The sequence below is a fragment of the Arvicola amphibius genome, chromosome 6, assembly GCF_903992535.2.
Source record: "Arvicola amphibius chromosome 6, mArvAmp1.2, whole genome shotgun sequence".
Classification (NCBI taxonomy): Eukaryota; Metazoa; Chordata; class Mammalia; order Rodentia; family Cricetidae; genus Arvicola; species Arvicola amphibius.
Window position 1 is genome coordinate 95,965,489 of NC_052052.2, and position 26,267 is coordinate 95,991,755.

At 39.2% G+C, this 26,267-nt stretch overlaps 1 protein-coding gene, 1 non-coding gene and 1 pseudogene across 2 annotated transcripts in view; 2 read left to right on the plus strand and 1 right to left on the minus strand.

The window, feature by feature from the left end:
- Malrd1 (MAM and LDL receptor class A domain containing 1) overlaps nt 1-26,267 on the minus strand; it is a 617,971-nt gene that overhangs the window by 25,539 nt on the left and 566,165 nt on the right. Inside the window, exons 36-37 of the mRNA XM_038334493.1 lie at nt 8,130-8,209; nt 7,946-8,042 (exon numbers count right to left, since the gene is read on the minus strand). Coding sequence (XP_038190421.1) covers nt 7,946-8,042; nt 8,130-8,209 — 177 coding nt within the window. The remainder of the gene's footprint in view (nt 1-7,945; nt 8,043-8,129; nt 8,210-26,267) is intronic.
- Nucleotides 11,752-11,852, plus strand: LOC119818089 (annotated as a pseudogene).
- On the plus strand, nt 16,954-17,026 carry Trnak-cuu. The gene has a single exon. It is a non-coding gene; the product is annotated as a tRNA-Lys (tRNA).

The window sequence follows — 26,267 nt, forward strand, 5'->3', positions numbered from 1 at the left end:
CAATTTCCTCCTCCCACGATGTATTTAGGATCAAATTTACCACAGGTTTGCAAAGCAAACAATGTTGCATGTTAGGACATCTCATCAGACTCTATGAACAACTAAACTTTTGAAGACCTGTGTTTGTTATTGGTATAACCCAAAACTTACCCATATGTGATTTGATCAGATATGGGAGGCTGACTTGAAATTGCTAATTAGAATTTTTTTCATTTGGAATGCATACATTGGAGCAGGGAAAAATATTTCATCTCCTTATATCTCTGGGGAGAAAACAAATAAACAGCATTCATTCTCTAGTGGACAGTTTTGCTATTGGACGGAGAGTAGACTATTGGACTAGAGGTAGAACCACAAAGCCAGCAAGCAAAAAGAGGCAGAAATGAAAGATAATGGGAATGGGGAGTTCTCCTCCGTCCCAGTCCTGCTGAGGCTCTACCTCACTTTTTTATCTCGAACTTCAGTAAACACCCTGGCTCTTGTGCTAAAGTCTTCATTTTGATCAAGATAGTTAGTTCTGCTTTCTTTTCCCCGCATTCAACATGGCAAGCAGTTAACACAAAGGTCATGGAAACTATAACAAACGCCAGGAAATGAAATTTCTAACAGCAACTTTAAGAGCCTCTTCCCTGTCCTTAACAATGTTTGAGCACAGTCTTCATATTGTATTTTAAAAGAAATTAATTAAACTTTTCTTTGAAGTTACGGAAGGGTCTCATGTAGCACAGATTCTTTTCATAACATTTAATAAAAACCTTAAGTCAAGGCTTACTTGTAGAGGGTGATATTTACTTGGTTAAATTAATTTTTGTGTACATTGGATTTTGGCATTACTTTCAAGTAAGCCATTGTAATTTTACCTAATCATCTCTTGGCCAAATATTTCATATAACTTCCAAGCAAAACAACTTACTATGAAATTCTGTAGTGATATCTTTGTTGATTGAATCTAAGTATTTTCTGTTGTGGATGCCACAAAATAAACCATAAATACTCAGCTATGATCATGTATTGCGTACCAAATATGCATGAAATGTTATGTGCTATGACATAAAGACATGCACTAGTATGGAAATAGCTGTTACAAAACCATGTAATAAGTCCTATAACAGCATTGCTGAGTATGTTTTGAGTGATTAATATTGACGAGATGGAAAATATATTGACATAATATCAAATGTATATCATAATATATTTATCATAATATCATAAAACACCTATTTGATATTATGTCAATACATTTTCCATCTGGTCTGAATTCCACCATGTGGGCTAAGATGACTGGATCTTAGGGATCTGCCTGGCTCTGACTCTCTAGCTCTAGTATTGCAAGGACTGTCTGCCACACGGGGGTCTTTAATATGAGCTGTGGGAAGCAAGTCCAGGTGCTCAGCTTGTATTAAGGACATGCTTCTAAGTGAGTTATTTTTCCACCCTTTAGCACAGTCTTTGTATCTTAGGGTAGTATCTACATTTTAAGTAAATATATAAGTTTAATACATAAAGTATGTGATATTCTAGAGAATCCTTAAAGGGAACTCCATGAGGACCTGGGGTCATGTCTCAGTTGCTAAACTATCTGCCATGCAAACATGAAAAAAAAAACTGAAATCAAATCCCCAATACCCACATAAAATATGGACGGCAGACAGATGGTTTCCTGCTGCTCATTGGACAGCCACCTTATTTGAATTGATGAGATCCAGGATAAGTGAGATACCATGTCTCAAAAGATAAAGTGTTGTGGGGCAGGTCTTAAATTCAATCAAAACTAATTGGTTCATGCAACTCTTCATCCAATGAGCAAAACTTGATTGGGTGATGTCAATTGCAACTTGAATGGTTCATGGCTAGGTTAAGACTATTGAATATTATTTCTTCCCATAGAAGAAGGTTCTGTATAGTTCCTTCTGGCACTGTGAAAATTGAGCAGTACGGATGAAGCTTCCAGGTCAGTTCCAGCTTGATTTCTCTATTTCCTATGACTCAAGTAAGTATATGGTGTTATCATCAACAAAATCTTAATAACAAGTTCTAGTGGGCAGCCAGGAGCAATTGTAATAGCTTGTATTTATTGGGGTTCCTTGAGACCCCACTGATTAGCAATGTGAAAGAAGTTAACCCTTACCTGGAAATGTGTTTTTATTTTCCGATAGCTTCTGACATTAGAGATAGGCATTATCAACCTCATATATGATAATTAAGACAGAATGTCTCAAACTCTTGGTTATATAGGTCATAGCCCCTAGAGCAGAATATACTAATATTGCTCTGGTAAAGGAACATAGTATTAAACTGCCCCTAAACTTCCCTAAATAACCATCTTTTAACCCTTAGATTAGTGAAGTTTCTTTTTGTATTAGACCGTGGCCAATACAGAGATACACAACAAGCAAACGTGTAGGGAATAAGAGACTGGAGGAGCTAGTTGGTCATCTTTTTCCTAGTCCTCCCCACAAGATTGTGGAATCATCCTGAGGAGCAATTGAGGGACTGGAGGAGCCGGAGGCAGTAGATTACTGCTGTGAAAGTCTTCTCTGGTCATGGCACGGCCTTGCACACATCTCTGTCACGGTATGTCCTCACACACATCCCAGTCATGGCACGTCCTTACATACATCCCCAGCCATGGCACGTCCTTGCACACTTATCCAGTCAAAACATATTCTTGTACACATCCCCAGTCACGCCATGTTCTCACATACATCTCCAGTCATGACACATCCTTGCACACTTATCCAGTCAAGACATATTCTTGTACACATCTCCAGTCATGACACATCCTTGTACATGTCTCCAGTCATGACACATCCTTGTACACGTCTCCAGTCATGGCATGTTCTCACATACATCTCCAGCCACAGCACATCCTTACACACATCTCTAGCATGGCATGCCCTTATACACATGAACTTATAGAAGCTGTGACGGAAAGGACCTGACTTGTGCAAGATCGAGCCTGTCAAAAGTTCAGCGTGGTAAGGGAGGGAATTGCCAGAGTAAAATCCTTCCCTCGCTGGAAAGCTACTAACCATTGGTGACCACTGGAGGAGAGTCTGCTCTCCTTGGGTCTTGTTCCTGAATGGCTGCCCACGTTCCAGTGGATGGGGCTACACAATATTTATACTGGCAGCACTGAATTAATTCAATAGATTTTAAAAAGAATACAGGAAGTTGTGAGGGGAAAGGGTACTTCTGTATGAGAGGAATTGAAAGGAGGGAAGAGGGAGGTAGATTTGATTTTAAAAAAGCACATTATGGTCATATATGAAATGTTTAAACAATAAATTTTAAAAGTAAGTGTGGTGTTATTGAAGAAGCCATCTAACATGAACCTCTGGCCTCTCTCCATACATGCCTACATACGCAAGGCACACCTCCACACCCATATGAACAGGTACATACAGGTGCCCACACAAGGCACACCTCCACACACATATGAACAGATACATACATGTGCCCACACAAGGCACACCTCCACACACATATGAACAGATACATATGTGTGCCCACACAAGGCACACCTCCACACCCATGTGAACAGATACATACAGGTGCCCACACAAGGCACACCTCCACACCCATGTGAACATACATACAGGTGCCCACACTCATGTGAGCATATACATAGAGCACATACACAAATAATGATTTCATGAAATACCCAAAATGCCAAACTAGTTAAAACTACAGAAATTCTAAGATCTGGATAAGTTAAAACAGCTCTGTCCTCTAGCTGGGAGACTGAGAGACTGTAGAGACTGAGGAGTAAGGAAGAAAATACAGGGGGACGTGATGGGAGGAGGAAGGAGGGGGGAGAGGGAGAGAGGAAGGGAGGAAACATGAAGGGAGAAATTGAAGGGGGAAGATTGGTAAAGATGTATTTCATTCTCCTCTTTCATTGTAGCTTATCTCAAACATTTTAAACAAACCTCCATGTGGGTTGGTGGCTCCATTTTCAGATTACGCTTCTTCTGCTCCCCAGTGGGGATTACCTCATCTCCCCAATTTATTTTCATGATATTTAAAATATATACAAGATGAAGAAGGGGTCAGCTGAGGAGAGCACATGAGAGTGGAGTTGCAGCATGCGAGAGGCACATTAAATCAGTTTTTTTCTGGGTGAGTTTATAGGAAATATGATCTTCTGTAGGATGACTCCCCTGAAGCCATTTTGCTGGGAGTTCCCTGAGAAAGTTCCCTGAGAAACCTCCAGTAGTGGTTCCCTTAGTTCAATATGGACTGGGTTAAACTGGTTCCTTTTTAATTTTATGTGTGTCGGGGTGAGGGAGCCTGTGGTCTGAGGAAAACATGAAGGAGTCAGTCTTCTTCCTTACCCCTGTGGCTTCCAGGGATCAAACTCAGGTCATCGGTCTTGTCTGCAAACTCATTTCCCACTGAACCATCTCACCAGACTAAAATGGGCTCCTTTGAGGATTTTCCGCCTTTAGTGGGTGAGTGTGATCTTTGTTGGCCTTCAATGGGCTGTGAAGTGAGTTGGTGGGCAGACCATTAACAAACTGAGAATACTGTCTTGGATGGTTTGAGGCTTGGTAGAAAAGTGGACTAAGCATTTGGAGTAAATTTAGAATATCAGAAATAGAATACACTTAGAGAACGAAGAGAATAGGGAGTTTGAAAAAAACACAGCAGGATTTGTTTGAAAGTTCTAGCCTGGGAGTATAGCTTCTCCACTGTCCTTGATCAGAGAGTGGTCTTGCTGTATCAGGGGAGGTCATTCTCCTCAACCCAGTGCCCAGCCTCTGCAGGGGTGTACATGGAGTCATGAAGGATACATCTACCCACCATCCAAGTCAGCTGAATTGAGGAAAAGTGGAAATCTTAAAATTTGTTGGAAAATATCGTATTAAGCAAACTAAAGCAGGCAAAAAAAAAAAAAAAAAAAGACAGATGCCGTGCCTCCTTTCTCATTTGAGGATCCTAGCTTCTTGTTTCCATGTGTGTCTTATCTATGTGGGTGTGAGTGATTGCAGACACCATGAACACAGAAACAGGAAAGGAGCCCACGCCCATGATAAGGGGAACATGAAGCTCAGGGAGAAGTGGGAAAACAGAACACATGTGATCTGAAAGTGGGAGGGATCATACTGGGTGAGAAGAGTTGAAGAGGGATTTGCAAAAAAGGGATCCGGGAGAGTGGAGTGAGGGCCAACACAAACTAAGGAAACCTCCTACTTTGAAAGTGATTTTAAAAAATTAAATAAAAGCAGGAAAAACACACACAAAAGAGTTGGGAGGGACTGGACTCTAGAATGTGCAGAGTCTGCTGTGTCACAAAGAAAGCCACAAACAAAGGAACACAAAGTCAAATACCGTAAATGTACTCCTCTGTTGTATTTGGCAATCTGATTGCTAAATCTTTCATTTCCTCCACATTCCATTAGCTGCCGTCCTTCTCGCTCTACTTCTCACATCTTGGCCTATCATCACACATCACAGCTATAACGCTGTGTCCACTCTTCATGTTTAACACTTAAACAAGTCCTCTTTGAAGCCACTAGCAACCACCATTTCTCTCCTCTCCTTTTCTCACCCCAGCCTTTACATCTGACCTGAGGATGGTGAATCTCCCAGTTCAGGTCTGAAACAGCACAGCTCTCCTTGGTTAGGCTTGTTTTCATGTTGTAGGCAGAAATAGAAGCTGGGTCTTATGAAACTAACCACCCTATGGAAGTTGCCAAGGTGCCCTCGACTGCCTAAGCGGTTACTGTGAATCTGTTATTTTGGTGTTTTTTTTTGTTGTTGTTACTTGTTTGTTTGTGGATTTTTCTCTGGTTATGGCCTCCTGGATGATAACATTTAGATTCCACCTGTGTGTGGAAATGAATTTTTCATGAGTCATTTAAAATACTAAACACTGTCTAAAAAAACAGAGGGCAAATTAAAATGAGTTGGATCAGAAAATAGAAGGAGACTCTAACAAGGAATGGAGGTGAAGAGTGGAAGAAAAGGAGGGTGTGCAACTGAATACCAAATATGACGGAAGGGAGGGAGTGATAGCTAGATCACCCAAGTGCCGTGGCAAAGCTTGAGGACCCAACTTTGGATCCCAGCATCCATGCAAAATGCCAGGAAGTTTGGCATGTGTTATTAACCCCTGCATGAAGTGGTTGGTGTGTAGAGAGATAGGGAGTCAAACTTGCCTGAATTGATGAGTTAGGCCCCAGGTTTAGTGAGATATCCTGCCTCAATAAATTAGGTGGAAAACAGTTGAGAAAAATACAGTGTTTATTTATGGCGTTTACACACGTGCACACACTACATATATGTACAGCTGCACTTGCCCACATGATTACACACAAACAACACACAAATAAACAGGAAAGAGAAAGAACTGGTGACTGTCTTATTGTAGCGTAAAATCACTAACAAAATCTGTGAGTAACCTCATGCGGCAGAGGAGGTCCGACATGAACAGGAGAAGGTGTGAACGGAGGATGGCACCCTCTTTATACAGCTTGCTCATTAACTTAATGGGTCGCTGGAGTCAGGTTAGGGTGTCCCACCAGTAGTTCGATCAGATACTGATCTAGGTGTTTCTGGGAAAGCATTTGTTTAGATATATTCAAAATTTACTGTCTTTAATCAAAGCAATTTGTCTTAGGTTAAATGAAGGAACTTAAAAACAAAACTTACTTACTCACAATGTGGATGGCCCTCAAAAAAAAAAAAAACACTAAACTTTCTCAAGAAGAAAAAATTCTCCCTTAAGACAACAACTTACAAATCCTGCCCGAGTTTCCAGCTTGCTTGCCCGTTCTGTGGATTTTGGTTTCAAGGCTGCACCTTCAACTCAGGCTGGAAATCGGAGTTTGCCAGCTGCTCTCCAGGTTTCTAGTTTGCTAGGCCAACATCTATTCCCCTCCCCCACTTACACACAATTGGAGAATCTCACTTCATGTATGTATATATGTATTTCTACACACATGCAAGGTTTCATTTAGATTTAAGTGTCTGCTTCTTCCTTTATCTTAAAAACTCTTTTAAGTCTAAACCGCTTCTCATTCATATCTGTCTACAAATATTGCCTGGTAATATTTTATGAATATAGAAAGCAATTCTAAAAATGCTTCATGAATACAAACCCATGAATGGGAATACATTCAAAATGTTTTTTGATAATGCACATCATAGTTTTATAACAGATTCCCCTTAATTCATGATGTGAAGATGGATATTTACTGACCAATAAGATTAGAGTTTATGATTAGAGCTGGAGACCTGAGACGATTTCATTAAGCAGGACATAGGAATGATTCAAGGACATAGTAATGGCTTATCATCCACTGCTCTGTGACATAATAGTGTCACAAGTCTAGATGACCACCAACTTGGGCATTCAGAACAAGTTATAGCTCTTAAAAGTGAGTCCTTATCTTGATGAGCTTGTGAAATCAGTTCTGCTTGCTATTTGTGTCGCCTGTGGCTTATACCAGTGAAGGGAAGAGGTGCGATAAGTTGGAAACTCAAGCATTCATAATAGCCCTGTGCATTGTAAAAGGTAGACATGGACCCAGCTTTTTGGTTCAGTCCATCTTTGCTTCTGGCCTCTGTGCTGCTTGGGAGATAGGCATATGGCCTGGATTATGGATGCCAAGAGGCCAGCCTCTCTGTGTAAGCAAGAAAAGGTTCTCCCCTACAGATCTGAAGCCTTCTCTGGTAACCATCAGGATACAACATAACCAGATCTTTTCAGTCTTGGAGGATATCTTGTTTTCTTTCTTTTATGCCATCAGAAATAATCCAATGTAAGTAAAAATGAAACTCTGGATTGGAAAGTAGTTACTGCTTCTTCCAGGAAAAGATGCCCCAAAGCATGGAAACATAAAATTTCCTTCCACATGACGAAGGGTGAAAGGAAAGCATGAGATGAAATGTTTCAGGATTTTCCTGCTGTTCATGTCAGAGCCAGAGGCTGACTTACCTCGTCATTCTTCTTCTGTTCGCAAGACAACACAAGACAGCCACTGCAATGTGGGTCACAAGGAACCCGAATCCGATACCCAGCAGAGTCCATATGTCTGGAATTTCAAGCCCATGAAAAAGATAAACACGATTAAAAAATATTAAATATCCCAAGCTGCTTTCTTATGCATAATGTTACTTACAATTCTGTGTGTAAATTAATCCCACACTAGAAGGTTTAGACCTGATGTGGCATCGATTTCCAGTCCATCCTTGTCTACACCTGGAAAAGAAAAACCATGTGAGAGTTGAAAACAAAAGTCAAAAAGGAGAAGCCTACTGCAGCAGAACTGCAGTGGCACTGATGATGGACAAGAAATCTGGAGCTACCAGTTATATGAGAAAAAGGGGCTAAGAAACCAAAATGTTAAGCAAAATCAAAACATTACATTTTATTATTTTCATATTAAAAGATTTTGTTATAATCCATCCCCTTGTGGAGTTTGAAAAGTGGGTCTTGGCTTTCACATATTTCACTTTTTGTTTGGAAACATTGACTCTTTTCTCCTTGCTTATATCCATTCTCATTTTATACTTTGTGTCATTTGTCTCAGCTTGAAAGCTCTCTACTGTGTGGCTTTCTTTCTGTGGGCGTGGTCTGTGCATGAGGATGGGACCAGTAGACAAACATGGAAACTCCTCTGGTTCCATTCATCTGTTTTTGAGATGTAGTCTCTAATTGGTCCGGAACATGACAGATAAGCGTGGCTAGACGGCCAGGCAGATTCAGGATACAACTCTCTGCCTTCTCAGTGCCAGGATTCTAAACACACCACCAATCTCTCCCTTTCTATCTTTAAAGATGGATTCAAGGTGTTGAACACAGATCATCATGGTTTGAACGGCACACACATTATTACCCAAGCTTCTCCAGCCTTCGCATTTTTGGTAGTGAAGTGATTTAGTTCTTTCAGATAATAGAGTAGTTCAAAATATAGATTAACAAACATACAAACCAGAATACAAATGTTATTTCTCATCACAAACAGATGTTTCTTCAGTCGCTTAGATTGACAACTAATTTAGATTGATATCATCATTTGTACCTTAGAAAAAAATATTCATATCACACCAGGCTGCTGTCACCTATATTCAGGAATATAAATGGTAAAACTGGTCACACTGGAATACATAATCTTCAGAACAATAGGATCTGGAAATAATTTCCCATTCTAAGGGATGTATTTTTTGTTTGTGACATGGTTTTTCTCCATGTCACATTGGCAACCTGTAACTAATTATGTAGACCTTGCTGGCCTTGATCTCACAGAGACACATTGGTATCTGTCTGTCAATATCTGAGTTTAAAGTCAGTGCCACCATGCCCAGGCAAACATTTTTATTTCTAAGTCATTTTTTCTGGTATAATGAATCCCCACATGAGTGTGAAAGTTAATATCCATGTTCTTATTTAGCAGAAACAATGAGACACAAGCTAAAGTGATTTGGGCTGGATTTCCTTCAGCTTACTGAGTGTGCTAAAAACATCATTTTAAAATTAACTTTTGAATATGTGTTTAAACCTGTGTGTCAGAAGCATTGCTTACTGCATTGGCTAGTTTTATGTCAACTTGACACAAGCTAGGGTCTTTACAGAAGAGGGAGCTCAGTTGAGAAAATTCCTTCATAAGATTCATAATATTGAGCTGTGGAGCATTGATAAGAGGGCCCAGAGCATTGTGAGTGGGGCCACACCTGGACTGGAGGTCCTGGGTTCTGTATGAAAGCAGTCTGAACAAGCCATGTGGAGGAAGGCAGAAGCAGCTCCCTGCCATGGCCACCGTCTCCGGGTTCCTGTTCTGACTCCTGTTGGTGAGGAAGAGTGCTGTGGAAGTGTAAGCCGAACTCCTTTTCCCAAGCTACTGTGGTCACGATGTTTTGTTACAGCAACAGTGACCCTAACTAGGATACTGCAAGCACATGGTTTCTGTCTATCTTCCTTTTAAATTTGAAAATTTGGATGTATGAAAGCAATTCCTTCTCTAAAATTGAATTAATTAAATGTAAAGGCCCTAGAAGGTCATTAGAGTTTTCTCTTTTGTTAATAGTCCTTTAAAAGTAAAAAATCAAATACAATCTGATAATGTTGAAGTTTCTAAAATTCAGATGAAAAGAGACTTATTGAATTTGGAGTATTTAAGTACTATTCTCATAATACTTAAGATTGTGAGTCTTTTGTGTTTCCTTCTCAGTCCCCATTAAACAATGTGTGCTACATGACAATCTTTCACTCATGTGTGCTAGTGTGACTTACAGATACTTTTGTATTCTGTTAATTATGAGTTCATTGTGTGTTAACTGGGTTTCTTCAGACTTGAGACTGCCATGATCCTGGGGTCAGTACAACATCTCTACTTTAAACAAATACTACATATTTGAATATATCTATTGAGTTAAATTCTGTGGGAATCTCCAAGAATGTCTTTGGAGAGATAGAGTGATGATTCTCATCAGCTGTTCGAATGTCCTGTATCAGTACATCATCTGCCTGTGCCTGCTGTCCACCTACCTACATATTTAGATAGTGACATTTACATAGAATGTGGTTAAGGTGAATGGGGAGAGGGAAAAAGGAGAAACATTTACAGGGTTGCAGAAAGAATTCAGGACATTTAAAGTGCTTTCATCTCTGTTTCTCAAAGGAAGCCTCCTCTATGGAAAAAACATTGTTTGAAATAATTGTGGCAATTTGATCCCTAGACTTCTGTAACTTTTCCAGGGCAGAGTGGTCCTCTGCTTTTGAACCAGATTCTGAGGACAGCAGCACAACTATGCCAGGATGGTATCTGCCCAACCTGCCAGCAACAGCACTGAAACAAGTTTTTCTGTTGCCTCTCTTGGAGAATCGCAGTCAGGAAGTGAAAGAACATTCCTTCTGTTCTAAATACAGCGGAGTGCACTCAGTTCCTCCAAGCTTACCCCAAATCCCTATGAAATATCATGGAGATGTTTTTAAAGGAAATATTAGCATCATTTTCATCGTCGTTTTTAAAGGAGTCTTTCTCATTACAGAGTCAGTAGGATTAGAATAACAAATGAAAAGTGAAACAATGCCTAATGCCCCAGGATAAAGACTGTTCGAGAATTTAGTAGTTAGTGTACAGGGTGATTTTATACTTGTCAGAGGTGAAGGCTTGAGGCTCATGCAGGAGAAATGAGGCACGGAAAGTGGCTGGGCTGAGGGACTGAAACCAGCGAGCTTTGGTTATATGGCTAAGCACCAAAGAAGAGTCATCCAGACAGGGACAGTCTAGTCATAGAGATAGAATCTGGGCGTTTGGTCCAGTGACTTGGCAGGTTTGGGACTGTTGCATAATTGCCTGAGGCTAGAGACTTGTTCCAACAAGGAATAGGACAAAGATTCATCACACACCTTGACAATTAAAGTCCAAAATGTTCCTCATAGGAAATTATTTAGCTACTTTATGTCTAGGCAAGGCTGGAAGCAAATATGCTTTTGATTTTTTTCATTTTACATTTCAATCTCAGTTCCTCTTCTCTTCTACTCTTTCACTCCCCCCACCTCCCTTCCACCCAACGCCACCCCTCCATCCACTGCTCAGAAAGGGTAAGTCAACAAAGTCTGGAATATCAAGTTGAGGTAGGACCAAGGCAACCCTTCTCCCAGCCCTGTTTCAAGGCTGCCTCCATAGGGAGTTTGTTCTAAAAAGCCAATTCATGGACTAGGGATAAATCTGGTCCCACTGCCAGTGGGCCCGCAGAACTATCACCCACATTCTGAGGGCCTAGTTTGATCCTATGAAGGTTCTAGCAGTACAGATGCTAAAATTGGAATGATAGAGAGAAGATTTGCACGCCCCCTGCGCAAACATGATTTTATGTCTCGTGTATTGCTAATGTTATCTATGAAGACCATGAGCTATCTTAACCTAGTATGTAACATTCTAATTTAGAATGCTCGGATCTTGATGTCTGTCTCTCCCTCCCACTGTCCTTCCCTCTTTTCCTCTGTGCACATGTGAGTATCTCTTTATTTTTTCATGCCAAGAGGAAAGAAAATAGGTCTAAAATCTTTGAATTGTTAATTATATTATTTTTAAATGCAGTCATTTTATATACATTTACCTTGAATAAAGGTTCCAATGTGAAAAATACATATAGAAATCTGATTTATTTAGTTTTATACATGTTTTAAGTTACTGTGCTATATATGAGTGTGTGTGTTCCCTACATTTTAATTGTCTTCTAACACTTGATGATCAAACAATGACACAATTCCAGTGAGTATTGTAGAAGCTTCTCCCAAATTCATCCCACCAATCCTCTGACTTTAAACTCTGTACCTTTCCTTTGGTTTAGGTGGAGTGGAACTCATGGCAACGCCATGTCGTCCTTATGATACAGGCATCAGAATACAGATTCCCAGCCAGCAGAGGTGGGTTTATAGATAGACATGGACATAAGTCTATGCAAGTTCTTGGTCACAAAGAGTTACAGTTTGATGTCTATTTCTCCTTAAAGACTTGCTTCCTCAACTCGGATGTGAAACAGGAAGCATGCTTGAAGTCCTGTTGTAAGCTCAGATAGTCCCTTTGGTATCGTTTATCTGGAAAGGCCATTCTGAGGGTGGGATTGTCTAACAGGAGACAGTCTGTGAAGTCACTGGGAGATGGAGAAATGGTGATTAACTCTATAGTCTCCTATGTGTTCAAGGACCAATTATACACAGCAAGGCTTTTGGCTTGACTCAATAAATTTAGTTATCATTCTGACCACTATGATTTAAGACTCGTGTTTTAATTTTTATTTATGTGTGTCTGTGTGAGAATCTGACACATGTGTTCTGAAACCACAGAGGCCAGAAGAGGGCACTGAGTTTTTCTGGAGTTGGAGTCATAAACATTGTGATCCAAGCTGTGTCCTCTGGGAATGGGCTGGAGCAGTGTGCGTTTTCAATATATTGCTATTTAGATCTATGATTTAGCATGTAGAAGACAAGCTTATGTGCTTTTATTACATGCTTTTTTACTAACAGGTTCAAGCTATTAAATGCACACCTGTCACTTTTGCTAGGAGGATCCAAGGTCACTCCACATCTCCAGGCCGAGCTTAGCATATTACAAACTAGGGCATGTTTCTCCATTTCATCCTTCATGGAATGAAAGCACGGAGAACTTGATTCTTACATCGCTAAGGAATGCATGCCGAAAAACATTCCACTGTGGCTTCTCAGACTGTCCTGTGCTGACCGCACACGCTTCCTTCCCGTGGTCTCTCTCCAGTTAAAATATGGAGCACAGTTGATATACTAGTACTTGTTACTATACTTTGTTCTCATAAGAAAAAAAAAATCATGCTTAGGAGAAGTTTCTGGTATGGATGGTATGAACGTATCTGTTTGTCACATTAAGCCTTACCTGGGACATGTGGAAGTACAGAAATATAGGGCAAGCATAGGGCTAGGAAGATGAGGACATAAGGGGTACCTAGACACTGGGAGAAAATCTGTGTTCTAGCTCCATGACTTTCTACAATCCAGACACATCCGAAGCATTTATAGAAAGCCACAATGAGAACTACAGAACTTGTAGGTTAGAAACCCACAGAAGAGACGCATGAAACGCCACCATTGCAGATTTCACTAAGAGGTTGCATATATGGAATTTTGCTTTTTCGTAATTATTCTAGTCATGAATCTTCTCCACTGAACTTCTATTTCTTGTCCTAACAGTCTGGTCTTTAAACTAAATCTGACAAGTGTTGATTCTAATCCCTTCAAGGACACTTAATGAAGATGGAAGAAGAAATACAGTCAAAGCATCCCAAACCACGTAATATAGTAACACTCTAAGATTCTTGATGAATGTACATGGCAAGGAAGAGAGGGAGGTGTTGGATGTATTTCTACCCACTATATAGCAATTTCTCATGTAGAGAAAAATAGAGAAATCTGGAGGGTTTTTCCCAAAGTAAGTGTTTCCTGGGTGATGGGCTGGGGCTATATCAAGAAAATGGTGCAGGAAAATATAACTAATTGCTTAGCAAGGCACCTTCACATGGTGGATGAATTCACTCTAATAGAAAATAGGAAAGCAGGAGGAGCCTCTGAATAATCTCAGAAGCACAGAGTGCTGCAACTCTGCAGTCCATGCCAGTGATTAATTTGCTTGGATTAATTTCCCCCATGACTAATTAGCTCCAACATGTTTTCCAAAATTCGTAAGTACTAGGTGGAGCCCACCTGAAGGAAAAAGATAAACATCCTGCTCCATTCATGCGTACGAGTCTGTTTTCTTATACAAAGAGGAGAAAGGGAGAAAAAATGTCATTAGATTCTTTCAGCTATAGCCCACACCCTAATCTTTCTTCAATTCTAGTAGGTCCTTTGCTATTAGCAGGTTTTAACCGAGGTGCCACTGGAATCACCCAGCTCTGGGTGTGCTTGGCAACACCCATTCATTACTTTCCCACACCTGGAACACAAGCTCATCTTGTCTTTCTTGTCATTTGTGTACACACCCCAGCGATTTGTCACACTGCCAGGGCCAGTAAGGAGCAGCTCCACACTTACCGAGCTTGCGTTCATGGACTAATCGGTGGGACTCAGCAGAGGCTTTGCTCTGGCTGCTTAAGTGAATTGGGTTGTTGTCTCAAGTGATGAATCAAGTTTAGCTTCTTTCTATTTGTTCTAATAGGTCTGAAGAAAGCAAAGGGCGTTCAGAGGGAGGGTTCCCTCATAAAGATGCTGTTATCTGAATATTCAAACTTAGAAGATAGTGTGCATGACAAGGAGGTGGTATCTAATACTTGCCACAGATCCAGGAAAATTGAGGAACACACATTTATTTGTGTGATTCTTAATAAGTATGAATCACAAAGAATCTTCGAATTACTTTACAATGTCATATTCCATCAGGAAAAAATAAATTAAGAGTTCCATGTTTTAAAATGTTGGGGCTGAGAAGACAGTCCTAGTTGGTAAAGTGCTTGCTGCAGAAGCATGAAGACTGGAGTTCAATTCCCAGCACCCCAGTAAAAAGCCAAACACCCAGTAAAAAAGGGGGTGCCTGCTTGTATTACCAGCCCTGTGGAAACAAAGATGAACAAATTCCTGGGGCTAGTGAGAGGCCCTGTCACACAAAGCAAGGCTCCTCTGCTACTCTTGAAGTTGATCTCTGGCCTGCACATACACACATCCATACACATGTACGTGCACTTGCACACTGTACAGACACATGAACATGCACACATCTGCCTCACCAAAGTCACATATATGCACACACAAGGTTTGAAAGTCGAAAAAAAAGTGACAAGCTCTTATGTGTGCCTCTTCAATGTCATTGCAATAGCATGCCACATCACCTTCACCTCCTAAATCACTTTGTCTTCCAATCCCATTGCATTCCCGCTCTTGGGCCTGGCTAAAGGCCACTGTCACTTTGTTGTAGGAACAGAATTGACTTTCTGGTCTCCAGAGTAATGTCACATTGTAAAATTTCTCTTACTCTAAACCTTCACTGTCTCCAGTGCTCGTAGAGCCCTGCCAGGTGAGATGGTTCTGTGCCAAAACGCCTTCCCTAAAATGGGCTGCACAGCTTTGATCTCAATTTTTCCTTGTGCTCATAGCCCCCAACACATGTTTGAAGGCCTCTCATTGAGAGACGCTCTTTCATACTCGACGACTTTTCATGACCTCAACTGTCAATGACTAGAAGATGACTTCATTTCTTTATCCACCTGGGCAACTAGCATCAATCCCCAGAGACCATATTCTTAGGTCACTGGAGAATTTCTTTTGTGTCCTGGCTTGACTTAGACATTCCAAGTTTGGCACCATAGTGTCATGGACAGCACTTAATCCCACAGAACTCTAGCGGTCAGTTTCCTGTTGACTTCTTTCAAACTAACTTTATTGAGGGAAAGACCTATATGTATTCTCTCTTATAGGATCTAAGCAGCCAGCACCACTTTGTGTGTAAATGTTTGCTTATAATATTTATGACCATCACCATAACAGCAGCTAATATCTGCTATTAGAGTCATCAGAACACATCTCTTCTGTGCATACACAATGCCCTTTAACCTTTAGAACCCCCACTAACAGAATGAGCACGTCTTAGGGTCAACTGGGAGTTCAGCTCCCCAAGTGCCAGCCAGAAGTTGATAAGTGGTACCTAATAGTTTCTCAAGTGGTATTGACTCTTCTGTTCTGAAGGCCTTATTTTGGGAACCCCTTTCTGAGAACAACCTTTGAGGTAAAAACTATTCTTAATTTAGAGAAGAAGGAAAACAGAGAACATTGTCTTTTTTTGCAGTGAGTTCAGGTTCCTTAATCTACTTGAACTTTTATACTCATATCATATTAAATATTAACAAAAATTAAATTCTGGTTCCTCATAAACTATTGTTTAGATATTATTAGATTCTGTCCTTGGGGGATGATGATTCAGAGATGCAAAATGTGTACTCCTGTGTGGCTTTTATTGCAACCTAAACTTGAATCCCGAGTCAGACTGCAAAACATTTCATATGTAGGCAGGAAGCATATTCATAAGTTATTTCAAATTATTATAGTAAAGAAAAACTTTAACTACTTTTAAGTAGAAAGAAGATAAAATTTTCCTTCGTGTACTATGTTCAAACAGGTGTGCAGTGAACTGGAATTGTTGAATAGTATGAAATATTTCCAAGTTAAACACCATCACGAAGTTGATGTTTTGTACTTTGTGTCTCCCCTGCTTTCCTTTTGATTTTATGAAGTAGTAAGTTCCTGGAGCACTATGGGGAACAAAACAAACAAAAGGAAAAATTAAAGAAAGAAGAAATAATAATATATGATATAGATATGAATAATTTACATTGGTATAAATTTTACCTTTTTTCCCCACGCACGCCACAAGAGGGTGAGGAGCCCAAGACGGATGGCCAAAAGCCACCCTTTCTCAGCCAGGAATCGAACTAGGGACCTCTGGGCTCGCATGTGCCAAGCTTAGCCTCTGAGCCACTGCCCAGCTAGCTCAGTGGGTAGAGCATGAGACTCTTAATCTCAGGGTCGTGGGTTTGAGTCCCACGTTGGGCACCATTCTGTAGTGATTAGCAGGCCTGCTTTTTGTTCTGCCCAGCTCCCGCATGGTTAGCATTACACCCAAAATAACAACACACAAATTGTATTCTTTTAAACACTGCCTGGCCCATTAGGTTCAGCCTCTTATTGGCTAACTCTCACATCTTGACTAACCCATACCTAGTAATCTGTATGCCACCACGAGATCGTGGCTTACTGGGAAAGATTCAGCATGTATGACTTTGCTCCATGGTGTCTGTCTCAGAAAGGAAAGGCATTGCGATTTTCTAACTTCCCTTCTTCCCAGCATTCTGTTCTGTCTACTCCATCTATCTAAATCCTGCCCTATCAAAAAAGCCAAGGCAGTTTCTTTATTAACCAATGAGAGTCCTCCATCAAATATAACTAAAGAATTCACAAACTAGACACTTGGTAATAGACTATTGTTAATAGAAACTGGATCCTTCTAAGACTGAATAATACAGAGTTTTGCTGTGGAGTATTAATTGCAATACAAAATAATTTGAAGGGTATCATTTTTGGGAATTTTTTTCTCCCCATGAAATCAATTTTTTTCCTTTAAAGACATATTTTGGACTTTTAGTTCCAGCAAGACCTTTTATTCATACTTTATGTCCTACACACTGAAATATACATGAACAAACAAACACAACATGGGGAGGTTAAAACAAAGAAAGAAAGGGTCATGAGTTGCTGGGTTATGGAAGAAATTTCACTAGCTGTATTACAAAGTCTGGGCTAAGAACTGTAGGAGTCTTAGGCTCGCTCTGACCTTTTGGTAAAGAAAGGAAGGTTTTAGTTGTAAAACCCGAACAAAATCTGAACTTCTGCCATGGCTCCACACCAAACTGAGGGAGAATTCCAGGCCCAACACTCGGCTTTTCTGAGAAATTACTGAACACTTTCTGTTTTTTAGCCTTGTTTTAGGTTCCAGGCAACTTCATCAGCAGATTGTGTTCTTTCTGGCCTTCGGATGCACATAGGATAATGGCAATGCCCTTGCACTACACACAATTATCTTATTCTTGTCTCATATGTCTTCTGTGATAGGTGTACTCTATCCATATCTTGAGATATTTTTGCTTTCATATAATTGTCATTTTGGCTCTTATCCTAATCTTGGAGAAGACCTTAATCAAAAATCCCAGATGTAATACCTTTCACCTTGTTTCTAGTAATCTCCTTAACCCCATTAGTTTTTTTCTTAATCTCTTGTAATTATATATGAATGTTTAATTTTACACACACACACACACACACACACAATTTATACTAAAGTGTAAGAGCAAAAATCTGAAAACCTGACTGGGTGGATAATTTTGCAGAAACAATATAAATTGTGAACGTAATTTAAGCAGAATATACAGAGTAGTTTCATGACACCTGTGGTACTGAAAGAGTCTTAAACATGTTTCAAATTAGGCATCTTAACCACTCAAAGTCTCAGGAAGGGGCCATATAGTATCCACATCCAGTGTATGCTGTTTCAGAAAGAAGTCAGTGTTTGCCTGCTTTTAGGACCTCACAAAGTGTTATACACAAGGGAAAGGGACAGTATGGCCATTTTTATACATGGCAAAGTCTGAAGTAAACTGGCATCAACCCTAATGTAAAGGGCATACACAGCCTGCAGTGAGATTTTGTAAACACAGCCTCATCTCGCCATAAGTAGTTCTAATGCACAGGAAAAGGCAGGTGAATTTGTACAAGGAGTACGTGAGACATGACAGCACAGTGGACACCCCACTGTTCTAAGCCACCAAGAGTCTATGTGCAACAGTATAGCTACCTCCCCTCCCCCAGCCACAGTTCTGATAGCCTTTTCTAGGTCTCGTTGAACAAGTGTCAACACAAGTTTGTCTAACTATATAATCAATCCAAAATAATTTTGTTGTTTGTGTAGAATCTTTTCAGTTCTATCCTGGTCTAGATCATTTGCTGAGGAATTCCCTTAAATTTTTAATAAAGAGTCTCAAATTTTTAGTAATTTCTAAGTTATATGTGTGTACATGTACACACACATATACATATGGATATAAATGAATTTGCCTTTAAACAAATGAAAGGTTGAAAATTAGCTACTTTGGTTCAAAAGGCTAAGTATCTTTACTACATATATCCAAGTAACACATCCTCAAGATCATAAACTGATCTCTTTTGGAGATGTGTAAAAATTCCATATTAAATATGTTGGCTTTCAACATGCATGCTTCCTGCATTTGTGGATTCAATAATATTCAGACAGAAAATATTTGGGAAAAATATTGTGAAATTACATAGATATTTTTGTCATTATCTCCTAAACAATATAATATGATAATCATTTACATAGTATTTATACTGTACAAGTATTTTAGTAATATAGAAATAGTTTAAAATACACAGCCAATATGTGTAGTATATATGCAAATACTAAACCATTTTTTTAAAATTTCTTGGACAGCTATAAAGTCTGCAACACACATCAGGGTTCTAGAATCAGTCTCCTGTGGATATTGAAGGCTTATAGCACATTTAAATATCTATAACTAAGAACAAGTGAAGAAACATGTACATCACACTTCTACTGAAGGGTGTACACAACATAGTCAATTATTTATTGTGTGTACCTAGGCACACATGCACAAATCACAGAGTGGCCCTTGAATTCTTTATGTGTCTTCCACCATCAGATTAACTAGTGACCTCTTAAAGTTCTCATGCTTAGACAAAGCAAAGAATAATGGTCTTTAACATGCATCAACTGGAGAAGGAACACTATGGATGAGCATGTGTGGTTAGCACATAGTTGGGGTCTCTGGGATAAGATTATAATGGCTAAGGTATTGACGGAAGAAAAATTACCCTGTTAAGTACTATTTTATTTTCTGAAGTTCTTATCAATCTTACAGACAATACATCATTTGACTTCTGGAAATACTATAGGTGAAGAAGGTGGGGAAAATTAAAAAAAAATAAGGCAAAGAGGAACATGACATAGGAAACGATGTAACAGAGACTTGTGTTACAAACAGACTTTGTCAATATGTCATCTTAAGTTTGTGCAGTTTCTGTCATGATGAAACCTAATAATGATTTTACCACATCCCATATATAGAACAAGCACTTTTTGTTCAACTAAAAATGTACGTGCTTGTATTTCCTGAGAATCTTGCAACATTTGTCAGGAAGCAGATTCAAATTTGTAGGCAGTTACAACTGATATTTAGCAAATATTGCTTTTGTTTATATAGCTAAATACATAAGTATTTTTATATCATGCTGGTGTGTTCATAACATGCAAGCATGGTGGTAATGTAAACAGTGAAATATATTTGCATTTGTTTCACACATTTGATTTGCATATTTATATCAGTACAAGATTTTTAAAGCTTAAAGTGGATAATTCAAATATTTATCAGACCATATGTAACATAAATTATGTGCTAAAATGTCTTTTAAAATTATTGTGATGTTTTTAAATAAAGATTTTATAGTTCTGTGTTCAGAAATATTTAGGATGACAAAATGCTGTTTCCTGAGTGCTGGAATAGAAGCACAAATAAAAACTCTCTTGAGCTCATAAAATAAATATTTTATTGAAGGTAACATGGGTATGGGTGAGAGAATACAGTAAAGAAATAAACAAGTGAGTATGTATTTATTGACAGAATCAGGGAACAACTAAACACTAGACAGGAGACTACAAGTATAGAATAGACGACTTTCAAATTACTTTTTTAGGATTTATTGATTTAAAATTTTTATAAGTACTGGTGTTTTTTGTTCATGTATGCCATGCATGTATGTGATGTGGAAGTCCCCTCTGTGTGCTGTGATTACAACTAATAAATAAAGAAATTGCTTCAGACTTATAGCAAGACAGTACTTAGGTAATCAGGGAAAACTAAACTGAATGCTGGGAGGAAGAAGGTGGAGTTAGAGAGATTCCATGGAGCCGCCGGAGATAGACGTGCTGAAACTTTGCTGGTAGGCCATGACCTTGCCTTGTGGTGATATACAGATTAATAAAAATTGGTTAAATTAATATGAGTTAGCCAATAAGAAGCTAGAGCTAATGGGCCAAGCAGTGATTTAATTAATACAGTTCCTGTGTGATTATTTCAGGTTTAAGCTAGCTGGGTGGTCGGGAACCAACAAACAGTCCTCCTTGCAACATGTATGTATGTTCAGTGCCCATAGAGGTCAGACAAAGTGTCCAATCCCCATGAACTGGAGTTACCAGTTCTCATCTGGGTTATGGGAATCAAACCCAGGTCCTCTGTAAGAGCAGTAAACGTTTTTAAGCACTGAGTCATTGCCCAGGCACATTCTCAAGAAGTTTTAGCATTAAATGGCTGGCTTCAAGATCATGTTTGTAATTCAGTGGGGAGACTGATTTCTGACAGACAAAACCCACACAAAAGGAATTCTTGGGAAAAGGAGAATAGGTCCCAAAGCCCCTGGTGGACAGGGTCTTTTCAGAAAGATGCTGTAAAATGTGACAGGTGATGGCTTGTGTATAAGTTTCCTGATAAAACTACTTGGCATTCTCTGATAGTGAGTATCTTAGGGGGACTTGAAGGAAAGTGATTGGCAGAAGCAGCCCTGTGTGGTGGGAGGCATGCCAAGGGTGATAAAAGCACAGGGATTATTTCTGACTCTTAGACAAGAATAAAACTAGAAATGTGGCCGGGCGGTGGTGGCGCACGCCTTTAATCCCAGCACTCGGGAGGCAGAGGCAGGCGGATCTCTGTGAGTTCGAGACCAGCCTGGTCTAAAAGAGCTAGTTCCAGGACAGGCTCCAAAGCTACAGAGAAACCCTGTCTCGAAAAAAACAAAACAAAACAAAAAAAAAAAACTAGAAATGTGAATGCGTTTAAAGTCTTCATGTTAATGCATATGTAAGGTCTCCACGTGAATGCATGTGTAAGGTCTCCACGTAAATGCATGTGTAAGGTCTCCATGTGGATACATGTGTAAGGTCTTCATGTGAATGCATGTGTAAGGGCTCCATGTGGATGCATGTGTAAGGTCTCCATGTGAATGCACGTGTAAGGCCTCCATGTGGATACATGTGTAAGTTCTCCATGTGAATGCATGGGTAAGGTCTCCATGTGAATGCATGTGTAAGGCTGCCACTCTGTGGGTAACATTTGTGCTTCTTGTATTTTAAAAGAGTATCACGTGACCATATCCACACATGTGCAAGCCGTACTGGAAGTGCAGCTCTAAATATAAATGGTAACAATTTCTTCAGCTGCTTCTTGTGTTGTAAGCTTGGAACTTGCTAGGTAGCCAAGGATGGCCTTAAGCTCCTAATCCTCCTGCTTCCACTTCTCCAGTGCTTAGATAATAGGCATCAACCACCACAGTTGGATTCTAAATCTCTATTTTTAAGTAAATAATACCTATTTTACTTATTTTACTGTTACAGATAATTTCTCTATATTTCACAGCCAGCACCTTATTACTGCTCCTCCAATAGCCATCTTCTCCATTCTCCATTTCCATGTGTCCAAATTCATGTGAGTCACACACACACACACACACACATACATACACAAATTATCACATGAAGTTTTATCTATTACTGAGCCAATACCATATGCATATTAATATTTGCTTATTTTCAATTTCCTCGAGTTAATTATCCAATTTGTATTAGCTTCCTAGTTGCTATACTTTATGTCTAGGCTTGGAGCTTGCCAACAAATTTGAGTGCAACATTCTACCAAGTAAAATGTTAGGCAAACAAACAGGATTCCTTTTCTTTTCCACAGAGAAACTCCCAAAGGAGAATTTTAGAAGAGAATTTTAACCTTTATGCCACTTTCCTTTTATGCCGCCCTGGGCTGGCTTTTCAAGAACTTGGAGCTCTTCTGTTTAGAATCAGTTGAGCATCCCCGATCCGTTTCTTCCTCCCTGGTTTGGGTACTCTACAGCATGCATGCTCGTGGTCAGGTTTTAGTTTGTTTGGATTTGGAAATAAGGTTCAAAACTTGTCGATGTGATGCTCCCCATCACACTCCCCATTTCCTTTCAGCTTCTGTATATCTCCACGATAGTCTACCTTACAGAGATTCTCGGATCACTCACCATATTATCCGTAGAAACTGTTATATTCCAGCTGTCCTCAAGCAACTGGAATAGAAGAGGGCAAGGGAAATCATATAATGGTAAGGCAGAGGATGTATTCTTGGGGAGGAAGAGAAACCAACCAGAGTGACAGGGAAAGAGTGGGGAAGGATCCTAATTCTAGGATATCAGGCAGTCCACCTAGGATGGGCAGGAAAAATAGATTCCCCTGAAATAAAGAGACTAATGTAAGTAATTCTATGGGGCATCTCCTTATTAATCACGACCACTTGGTACTGGTGTTTGCTTTAAATTTAAATGCTTAACGATACATAAATAATGTTATTTTAAAATAACATTTGTAATAAAATATTTAAGTTTATGATAAAAGTACAAAAAGAAGCTTCCCAATGTTATCCAAACAGCATGGTCTTGTTTCATTGTTTTTGTTTCTGTTGCTGTTGTTTTTAAAGCTGCATGAGCATACAAACTGACTGCTTCAGAGGAATTAGGCCTTTGTTTTGATGTGTTTCTGAATTTTTTAAAAAAAATACTAGTAAATACTAATTTTCAGTGCAATACGAACACAAGAATCTTTAAAACATGCATGAACTTAATCTTTTCCCTTAAAATCTTAGGTGTGAGGAAGGAAAACATAATCACTCAGCCTTCAAGTGCCTCAATTTCCTCATCTATTAAACACACAGAGATGAAATCAGCGACGTCACGGTGATACTGTGAGTACCCGCTCATGAAATACCCTAGGTGCTTAGCATGTCATAGGGGCGTTGTCCACTTTCTATGATGATCAAATATTACCATACATGTTTAGTAAGTTCCTAACTTATTCAGTGTATGGTGCTTGTTATTAGACTTTTTATGGCTAAAGCTACTGACATTTTGATTTTAAAAAAATGTGCTTCAGATGACTGGTAGTGTAAATGCTTACAGACTGAAATAGACAAACCCTCCATGTCCTAAAATAACCTTGATGGCTGATTATCAAAGGGAGGAAAAACATAGACTAGTGACCTGGTTGTGGCAGGTCAGTAAACGGATAGCTTTACACAATGCCAATTAAAATATTCACAAGATAACAAACCATTTGCCTTCCAAAGTAAATCATGGACTGTATTGATTCTTCATTTCTTTCTTTTAAAAAGTCCCTGATTATTTTCAGTGGCTTCATGCAGTAAGACTCTCATGCAGTAAGCAAAATGTTGTTAGAGGCACACTACCAAGCACACCGCAGAGAGATTTTTCACTATGGCTGACTTTACAGTAAAAAATAAATGATAGGAAATTAGAGAGGGTTTAAGTATCCTGTTGGTAAAGTATAATAAAAACGCAAGCTGAGCATGTCCTCAGATGAGCTTCTAGTCCAATGCCGTCTCCATCCTCCTTCATATATATGTAAGAAAATTCAGGATCAAAGAAGAAAAGAAAATGGGGAAAAATGACTCAACTTGTGGTCCAGTAGCTGCTGTTCTTTACTGTTACCATCAAGCACATCACAAACTCTATGCCTTCGATATTCATCGTTAGGAAATGGAATATAAATGGAGGACAATCTCGGTGACCCTTTCTGCCTACTGCTCCAACTCCTTGTGTCCCTGCTTCTCTCAGTTATCTAGGCCAGCCACATCTGTCCTGTCAAGTTCTGCTATGAGCTGATAAGGGCATCAGCAATATATTCAAAATATCCTTGCTAATTGGACCTGCATATATTAGGCAGTATTATTATGTTGTATATGCTTCTCAAAACTGTTCTGCTTTTCTGTTAAAAATATAGTTGCTTACACTCAGCTATCAAAATACAATGGCCACTAATAGTGTGAACTCAATGAACCATATCACCAGAGTTCTTGAGAAGAGCAGAGTAGCTTCTGAAAAGTATAAGAGATACATCTTCTACTCAACTCTGAAATCTATGTGATGATTTCTATTTAAATCTTTCAACCTTATTTTGTTTTTATTTCTTTTTGGAGATAGATATTATATATCCTAGACTGTCCTTGGGCCTTTATGTATCTGAAGATGACCTTGAACTTTTGATATTTCTGTCTCTACATCCTAAATGCTGGGATTACAGAATTGTGTTAATACTGCAGGATATAACCTAGGATGTTATATATATTAGGCTAGCCTTCTACCAGTTACCTATATACTCAGTCCTGTGGAAATATTAAGGACTTTTATAAATTATTTTATTCCATTCTAGGAATAGTCTATGGAGCAGTTAAAGCAGATATTTACATTACAAACATGGAGATCTCAGTGTTTATGAAGGTCATATAGGCAACAAAAAAAACAATAATATACCACATGTTACTGGTGAAAATTTAAAAATCATTTATATTCTAAATAACTCAGAACTTTTTTGGATTAGGATTTACAATTCTTTCTTATTCTCTTCCTCCCTTTCTTCTTCCCTTCACCCTTACCCCTCTTATCACTTGGGATGGAACTGAAAGCATTATTCATGTTAAATATGCACTTTAATATAGAGCCATACTCCAACCCATCGAATCTCCTTTCTTAACTTCTTAATTCTTTAGATGTAGCTCCCCACCCCAACAAAATGTACTTTACTTATAGCCCCTGTGGTCACTTTCTGGTACCTACTAGGCATTCTCTTCCTATCACCAGCAAGATACAAGTGAGGAGACCACTGAGGTAGATGAATAAGGAGAAAAGTGTTCTCACTGAATTCTGGGAAAGGCGCTCTGAACTCTGCATTCTTAAAAAAGGAACAAACAATAGGTAGAGGATTCACTGTGGAAGAGTATACACTGTGAAGACATGGTAGAGAATAATGAATATTCTCTTCTTTCAGTCTAATGCAAATAAAAGTTCAATAAATTCAAAGGACAGACATGTCATTAAAAAACATGAAGCCTTGTCAGAGAAAAGATTGGAGTATATGACTAGTGGCTTTGGCCTTGGTCACTTATCACCTCTTAAGGCATACAGAACATTAAAATAGAAAACAAAAAAGAATCTGTGCATGATGGCTCATTCCCAATACTTGGGAGACAGTAACAGAAGGATTGAAGCAAGTTCAGAATGAATGTTATCTGCATTGTGATTTCGAGGTTAACCAGGGCTACAAAGAAGAAACCCATCTCCAAACAACAGAAGCATGAAGAACAGGAGGAGGAGGAAAAAAAGCTAGAGG